This window comes from Galeopterus variegatus, unplaced genomic scaffold (genome assembly GCF_000696425.1).
Source record: "Galeopterus variegatus unplaced genomic scaffold, G_variegatus-3.0.2 Scaffold1092, whole genome shotgun sequence".
Lineage (NCBI taxonomy): Eukaryota > Metazoa > Chordata > Mammalia > Dermoptera > Cynocephalidae > Galeopterus > Galeopterus variegatus.
In genome coordinates, this window is record NW_007727203.1 from 341,991 (window position 1) to 351,295 (window position 9,305).

General features: G+C 34.4%; 1 protein-coding gene across 1 annotated transcript in view; it reads right to left on the bottom strand.

Moving 5' to 3' along the window:
• Positions 1-9,305, bottom strand: part of NOP58 (NOP58 ribonucleoprotein) — a 26,578-nt gene that overhangs the window by 872 nt on the left and 16,401 nt on the right. Inside the window, exons 7-12 of the mRNA XM_008574719.1 lie at positions 7,786-7,920; positions 6,984-7,129; positions 6,319-6,445; positions 4,562-4,725; positions 2,326-2,515; positions 356-528 (exon numbers count right to left, since the gene is read on the bottom strand). Coding sequence (XP_008572941.1) covers positions 356-528; positions 2,326-2,515; positions 4,562-4,725; positions 6,319-6,445; positions 6,984-7,129; positions 7,786-7,920 — 935 coding nt within the window. The remainder of the gene's footprint in view (positions 1-355; positions 529-2,325; positions 2,516-4,561; positions 4,726-6,318; positions 6,446-6,983; positions 7,130-7,785; positions 7,921-9,305) is intronic.

Here is a 9,305-nt window from a genome sequence, read left to right on the forward strand (position 1 = left end):
GGTCCGGTACGGGGGCAACACTGAGGGTTGCAATCCGTTGCTGGACACGGAAAAAAGACAAGAGACAAAAATAAATAAATAAAAAAAAATAAAAAAAATAAAAATCATGTCTATAAAAGCAAGCTTTGGCAAATGATATTCTCTTCCTCCCTCAAAGCAAACCCATTTTTTTGTAATAAGACTCTAGATTTGGGAAATGGCCTTTTATAATACAAATATGTCATTTTATTTTTATCTCATCACCAATGAAAACCAGTTTTAAAAATGCCTGCTCATTTCTGACACAGAGAGTCGATTAAAATATGGAGACCCTGCCCATGCCAAGACAGTGGTAGTAATTAAAAGACAGACATACAGAAATTGCTGTGCTGGTGCATGGCTCTTCCTCAGAAAGAGGTTCTTCCTTAATGTGTTTCTTTTTATCTTTTTTCTTCTTTTTCTTCACAGATGTAGTCTCCTCTTCTTCTACCACTAGTACTTTATCTTCTTCCTCCTCCTCCTCCTCCTCCTCCTCTTCCTCCTCTTCAACTGAATAGGGTAAGACAAAAATTAACATTGTATCAGATCTCACTCTCCCAACTCTCTTGAGTCCTAGTTTGTTTTTTTTTCCCCCCTCTGTCATCTGGTCAATTATCCAATGATTATCATGTTTATATTAAAATTGAAAAGTCCTTCAAGGCCCACCTTGTCCAATACCACTGCCTTTACAAATGATATGGATAAAGCCCAGAGAGAAGTAATTTTCTTATGATCATGCAATTATGTACGGAAATCACAATTAAAACAAAAGTCATCTAAACTCCCAAAATTTTGGGGAAGAGTCAATTACACTAGAAATGGTTAGGCATATGTGCACTAGAGTCAGAAAACCTGGATTTATTCTACCTGCTGTGACCCTGATAATTTATTTAACCTCTACAGAACAAACAAAAGTCATCTAAACTCCCAAAATTTTGGGGAAGAGTCAATTACACTAGAAATGGTTAAGCATATGTGCACTAGAGTCAGAAAACCTGGATTTATTCTACCTGCTGTGACCCTGATAATTTATTTAACCTCTACAGAACTCCATATCCTCATCTATAAAATTTAAGAATGTCTATATCTCGGATTGTTATTTAAGAATATCTCATGGGATTGTTACTGAGATTTAGAGATAATGTGTGTAAAATACTAAGCATAATGCTTGGCACATTAAAATGAGGACTCAGCTATCATTAGAAATTCATTCACCAAATACTTATTTATTTTGGTAAAATATATGCCAGGCCCTATTCTAAACAACTGAAGATAGCAGGGCACAAAAAAGACAAAAATCCCTGTCCTTATGAATCTTGTTTATTTTAGAGGGAGAGTATAGAGACATAAAACAAGTTATATACTAGATAACAGACAGTAATCAGTAATAAGGATAAAAATAAGGCAGGAAGGGGAATGTTGGAGAAAGGCAGTATACATGGACATGTTAGTAAGAATGGTCAAGCAAACACCTAAAACAGGTGAAGAAGTGAATGACGCACATATCTGGAAGGAAATATCCCAGATAAGAAAGCAAAAGCTAAGATCCAAAGGTTTTTTGTGGCAGGAGGAGGGGAAACTGGCCGGTAGGTTCAAGGACTAGGGAGGAGGCCAATGTGGCTGCAGCAGAGCAGACAAGAAATGAAAATTTAGCAGAGATCTGAGAGCTAATGGGGATGCCACTGTTGCTACTGCACACTTTCAAAGCAGAACTGAAAGTACTTGCTGCCAGAATCGACTTGGGATGTGAGAAAAAGAGTTAAGGTTGATGGCCAAAGCAACTGGAATTGCCATTTATGAAAAGGGGAGAATTGTAGGACAACAGATTGAGAGGGACAAGGACCCAGGCCGGTTAAATTTGAATAGCTTAGTGGATATACAATTGATACAAATCTGGATTTCAGTTTTTTAGATGCTACTAATGGGTTTAAGTTATTTAATTTCTATGCTTCTATTTCTTCACTGAGAAGTCTTTACTTCTTAGCAACCAATTTAGAAACCACATACCTTTTTTCTTTTATTATCAAAACTGTTCATGTGGTAGAAACTTGTTTTAATACACTTAGTAAAATATTTAATTCCACATATTCAAAGATATGCTTTTCACATTCCTCTGTAAAGTCTGATAAATTTAACAATATCCTAACTATTCCCAGAGAACATAATAACATATGAAAACATTTGCTTTTCAATATGGTTTCATTAGTTTTACAATAAAATTCAATGTCATGGACTTCTCTAAGACTTACGAAGTCTGTACTTCTTAAAGAATAAGAGTATAAACAGTATTTAAAAATTCAAACTAACCTTTAATTTTAATCTTGGCTTTTTTTGCTTTCTTTTCAGTAATTTCATCCTCTTTATCTACCTGTTCTATTTTGCGTTTTTTTGAACAGGTTGGAAGTGTGGAGTCACCAGAAGGATCATAAGTCTTCACTTCACTGAAACAGCAAAGGAGTTTTAGGAAATCTCTACAAATATCTGTAATTGAATAATTCTCAAGAGAAGAAAATGCCATTAGATAATACTTACGTAAGCATACAACGTTTCATTTTAGCAGCTTTGGAATAGTTTATGAAGACTAATAGTTTCCAAAAGGTAAAGATACTAATATTCATCAAGTAGGTCAATCACATTCAAGAGAGGTGGTGACCTAAATGAATTCTGGTTTAGTAATCAATGTAATTTCTATGGTACAGGAAAACTTACTCAATCAGCATAGGGGGAAAATAGAGAAAATCTTCTAACAAGTGACTAACTAGAAAGTAAAAAGTGAACCAACTTTTAGAACACTGGGTAATTAAATGAAAAAACAGAACAAAAATTCCAAACCAACTTTAATACAGAAGTCTTCATACACAATTCCAAGAGGCAGAAGAACAACAGGGGATATACATAGATAAAGATTCCCCAACATTTGCTTTTGTTCCAATGTAACAGGAAAAAAATACTTAAACACCAAGTATCTCAAATGTGAACTAATTCTTACGATTGCTGCTTTAAGTTCAAGCATTTAAAGCAGTAAGCATAATGGCACAAGAACATAAAAAAAATTGTTCAAAACAAGCTGAGGAATATTTTGTTTCTTAAGTAGACCTGTAGATACCTGGCTGTTTAACTTTTTTTTGGCAGCAGGCTGGTACAGGGATCCAAACCTGTAACCTTGGTGTTACCAGCACCACCCTCTTCTAAGTGGCCAGCTCTAACTTTTATAGGTTAAAAACATTTATCATTTAAAAAACAGAGATCTATACTTGTCAACTAAAGACAACAAATTACTTTAGAAATTGCAGAATATGTGGGCATTGTAGAAAACCTGGAAAATTCACAAAAGGTAAAAGAAAATACTAATGCCTATAACAAATCCATTTGGTTTCTTTCCAGAATATAGGAAAACAATCTTTTCTAAATGCGTACATTAAATTTAATTGATGTTACTATATATTGCTCTCCCCACCCACTTACAGCATAATTTTACTATTAAAACTCTTAAAGGATTATAAGAGTCCTAAATGTAAAGTCATTTGGTTGTGACTAGGAACATTTTAAAGGATCTTGATACAAACTGTCGAATTCCCAGAAATGCTGCCACAGTCTATTTTCCATCATCATAACCTCACCAGTATTGAGCATTATTTCAAATAATAACCAAAACACCTCTACATGCACAAATCTTTTGCTAATTTGACAGTGAGGTCTCTACTTTTTTCATGCCTATAAGCCATTTTTAGACTTGTGTTCAGTCTTTAGACTTTTTTTTATAGGTTTCACGGTGGATTCACACAAACTTTCTTTTTGATAAACAGCATACTGTAGAGGAACTTTAAATGAAATATATTTACTATAAATATATGGCAAGGAGTAAGTTAAACAAGTATATGATTAAGAACCAGAAATAAATATGGAAAACTTAATGACAAGGAAAAAAATTAGGGGTGTACAACATGGTGACTATAGTTAATAACAACTCTTAAAAATTGCTAAGAGTAGATTTTAAGTGTTCTCACCACACACACACACACACACACACACACAAAAGATAAGTATGTAGGATAACCCATGTGTTGTTAATTAGCTTGATTTAATCATTCTACCATGTATACATTTATAAAAACATTAAAAGTACTGAATTTGTCCAAGCCTCAGTTTCATCATCTGTAATACTGACACCTACATCTCACAGGGCTATTAAAAGATTCAGTGAAGTTCTGTCAAAGTGTTTAGCACAATGGATATGCTATTATTTCTCATAATTCATAAATGTTGTTAGATCAGTTTTCCTGCCACACAGAGCACTTCTGGTGTGCCACCCATAGGTGGATCCTAGAATAATACCAACACAGTGAAAGACAATAGATTTAATAGGACCAATAACAATTTCTTCTAAACTTTTCTTTCAGTGTACAAAAGTACTTTTTATTTAAAGAATTCACCATTCTCTAATGAGAAAGACAGTAGAAAGACTTGATAAACACCATAGAGTAGGAGAAAAATAGATTATATGTATAAAAGGAAGCCCAATCTCGGGAAAACCAAAACTCACCTTTCCTTTGTGTTTGGGACTTGTCTGGCCTACAAGTGAAGCATGATAAATGAGACCATACTTAGGGGTATCCCGTCTAGACTTGAGGGCTCTGAAAAGTGCCTTTTCTGCTCCAAGAATCTGAACTGTAGAAGCTGCATGCTTGGCCAAATTCAAAAGAGAACCTACAAAAGAAAAAAAGTAGTTACAAAGACTCCACTTTCAAGTATTTGAAGGTTCCATGTAATAAACACAAAATCTATAATATATAATTATAGCCACTGTTATAAATAAAAATCTCATATAATACAGGATTCTACAGTCCAAAATTTCCTAAAAATCAGGATGCTTCATTTGTGATTCTTTCATCAGCATAAGCAGAGGTTTGTGCTGTATGTCTATGACAAACTGAAGGCTAAGGTTTTTAGTTCATTATACTTGTTTGCCTGAGAGATGGTACTCTTCTATATTCCATTAACATACCACAGAAGTGATAAAACACATGAACATATGCATTCACACACACACACACACCGATCTAGCCTCCATTTTCTGAGATTTTAAACATCAAATATCCTATTGCTGTAGATAGTCCATTAACATACCACAGAAGTGATAAAACACATGAACATATGCATTCACACACACACACACCGATCTAGCCTCCATTTTCTGAGATTTTAAACATCAAATATCCTATTGCTGTAGATATGAAAAAACATACAAATAAACAGAAATTAGGACACCTTAGTAGTATTAACTACATGATAAATTATTCACATCTTATTCACCCCTGTTGTTTCAGGTAAGAGATACACCTAGAAGTATATTAACCAGTTACTAAGATGCTGCTTTGCTGAATTCGTTGCACAGAATATTTTCTGTCCGAAAACACAACCAACATTAATGCTATAACTCAATCACTGCAGACATGTTTAAAAGTACAACGAATGCATAATTCTGTTAATCCCTGTATCTCTGTTACAAACTTAGCTATACCTACAAAACTGTGAGTGAAGACAATGAAACCAGCCCCCGAAGATTCTGACCTTGTAGTCGAGAATACTTGAATGGACTGTTTGTCTCATTAATCATGCAGCTAAAGGAGTTATTCTAGTGTAAACACATTTGTGCAGACAATACCTAAGATCTCCTGTGATGGATTGTAACAATGTCTCCAGTAATATAAAAATAATGAATTGGTACTTCACTGTATTTGCAGGTACTCAATTACAGTATTTTTATTGTAGCACACCATCCTTACAATATCACCATATACATGTATTAAGTTTTATTACAGATTAGGTATTTGACATATTTTTGAAAGTGAAATATATTAAATATATTAAAATAGCATATTCAATAGTGATACTGAGATAATCAAGGGTATATATTACCTGTTGTGATTTCTCAAAACTGTACTCAAACCTTGGTCTGATGAGACATTTTAATAGAAAACACTGAACTGATTTTATCCTTCTGCATTCATCAGATTATTCTAATTAACCATAACAAACTTCTGACAATGGACCACAAGTGTCTCAGAAGAGGTAGTGACTAAAGTTGCCTTCATTATCCAAAAGGAAATCAGGCAAACAAATAAAAATCATCATTGAACACTTAGGCCTTAGTTCTCACCCATATACTATTTATCTTTTTTTACTAGCTAAAATTTCTTTAATAACTGTGGTTTAAAAAATTTTAAAAACCCTAGCCAGAAAAAGGTAAACAACTCAACTTTAAATACTCATGTTTACAAATTACATCAAAACTGTCACCTGCATGAGCAATAAGCCGTGCTCCAACTAATTCCCCAACCATGACTGTAACGTTGGGTGCAATGGCCATCATTCGATTTTGTAGATATTCATAGAGCTGGGTTCTGTATTCAGAGATTTCAATCACCTAATATAAGGGATAAAATGCACAAGTCACAAATCCCTGGGTAAATTAACTACTCCTAACATCAGTTTTCTATAACGTGTTTGTTGCACAAATTTTATTAGATAATGTATGTAAATCACTTACTATACTGCCTAAAAATGTTAGCCAGTATTATTGTATTTTTCAAAAATTCCTATGGCTAGATATTTGTGTCACTCTCTGTGATTCTTGTATAACTACCTTCAAATCTCAAGGAAAAAAATCACTACAGGCTAGAAACATAAAACTCAGAATGAAATAACTCAAACACGCTTCTCTGCCCTCTTAATGGATTTTTGATTAATTCATTATTCAAACAATGATAAGAATACAAATTCCTTTTAGTATATATTTCCCCCCTCTAAGTTTACAAATTGAGATGGCATCAGACGAGGTAGTGACTGAACACCTTCATATTTATGTTATCAGGTGAATGATAAGTGTAAAAATCATCACTGCCATCAGAAAATTAATAATAGCTGGTAACACCACAACTAGATCCTCTGTGGGTATAATTTACCTGGGTGCAAAGATGCAGAATGTTGCAAATATCTTCTTCTGAAACCTCTGTTCCCATAGATATCTCCGCAGCTGCTTTCACTTCTGCTTCAACTTCTTCTGGCAGTAATTCAGAAAGTTTGGCAGAGGCATAGTTCTTCCTATCGCCTATGGAATGTTTGCAGAGGATGAGGGAGAATCACTCTTCAATAAATTATATAAAATCCACCAAACAGTCAAAAGAAAAAGTAGAGATAAGCCAATTAAAAGGATGCCTAAACAAAACAAAAAGTGAACAAGTTTGCCCTAACAGTTTTCTTAGGTAAAGGCTTGATTTTGGAGAGAAAATTTCTCCTTACCACCTCCCTCCTCAAAAGATCAAGGTAAAAATAAAATAAAATATCCCATGAAAACTTATTTCAGAAAAGATGGCAAAAATTAAGGAGAGGACTAATGATTTTTTACTGAAACCAGGGCCAGTAATTCTTGCGGTGGTAATATTATGGTGATGTAATCAGCCAAGCAATCCATATTTATTCCTTTATTAATAGTATTACTACACTCTTTAGTATAGACAGCAATATTACTATTAATATTAGGTATTATTGAACCATGTTCTCTGTTGTACAGGCTCTCAAAATCAGTAAAAATTCATTTTGTTTCTGAACTCTAACACACATTAAATGGCTATACTTTCCAAATACATATAAACTGTAAAACAAAACCCCTGGGAATCTTGTTAAAAAAATTACTATAACCTATGTCTTGGGATGCAACCAAATTCAGTTATTTTCAATGCCTTAAAGGTTAAATAGATTACTCACCAACTTTCTGTAAACACTTGCAGTATGTCAAATTATCTGAAATAATTTTTCCTAATTCAGGGAAATGCCAGCCATACCATTCTCTACATCGCATAATATAGTTGTTTAGTTCTTTATCCAAGTCATCTAACAAGGCTACAGTAGATTAAAATGAAAATATAACAGGTTACTGTGGTAAAATATACACAACATAAAATCTACTACTTTAACCATTTTCAAGTAGATAAAAACTCTGTACCCATTAAACAATAACTCCCTATTCCTACTTTCCCCCAAACCCCTGGTAATCTCTACACTATTTTCTGTCTCTGAATTTGCCTATTGTAGGTACCTCAATAAATGGAATCATGCAATATTTGTCCTTTTGTGTGTGGCTTACCTCAGTTAGCATGTTTTCAAGATTTATACATGTTGTAATATTTATACATGACGTTTTACTTATTCATTCATCTGTTAATGGATATTTGGGGTGTTTCTTCCCTTTGGCTGTTGTAAATAATGATGCTATAAACATGGGTGTACAAGGGACTCTGAGTCCCTGCTTTCAATTCTTTTGGATATACACTGAGGAACAGAATTCCTGGTTAAAAGAATTTCTAAAATTGGAAAATGCAAGACTTTGATGATTCTAAAAATCATTTAATGACATTGAAGAATAACATATTATAAAGCCAAGTGAAAAAAGCAGAATACACAACTATATAGATCCCACTTACAGTTTTAACATATTTCAAGGAAAAAAGATGATTCTGTGACGTGATATTTATATACTGGTTTTTGTCCATGATTCCTGGCTCATGTTACTCTTTGATCTTATCCTGTCCTCCTTTCACTTTTTTTTTTTTTTGGAGGCAGGAAATTCTCTGACCTACCTTAACCGATGATAGGTCATAAGACCCCATTTCAAGAGGGACCTGCCTGGAAGAACCAAAACAAACCGGCCTTGCTGGGTTTCCCCACCCAGTTCGTTAAGTGTTAGATCATACCCTTTTATCCAATCACATTTCTACATGGTTGTCCATACCTCAATCATGCCTATGCTTCCCTAAAAAGACCCCATTTCAAGAGGGACCTGCCTGGAAGAACCAAAACAAACCGGCCTTGCTGGGTTTTCCCACCCAGTTTGTTAAGTGTTAGATCATACCCTTTTATCCAATCACATTTCTACATGGTTGTCCATACCTCAATCATGCCTATGCTTCCCTAACCCAAGGGCACAGAATTCAGGGACAACTTCTGGAAAGCTGAACATATGGAGGTTTCTGGAGGGTGGTGTGCCCAGGGACAGCATGAAAAATCCACTTCTTCCATACCTTGCCCTACATACATGTCTCTTCACCTGTATCCTTTGTAACATACTTTATAATAAATGGGTAAACATAACTAAGTCTTTCCCTGAGTTCTGTGAGCTGCTCAGCAAATTAATCGAACCCAAGGATGGAGTTATGGGAACCCTGATTTATAGCTCGATGGTCAGAAATTCCATAGTTCTGGACTTCTGACTTGCACCTGAAGTGGGG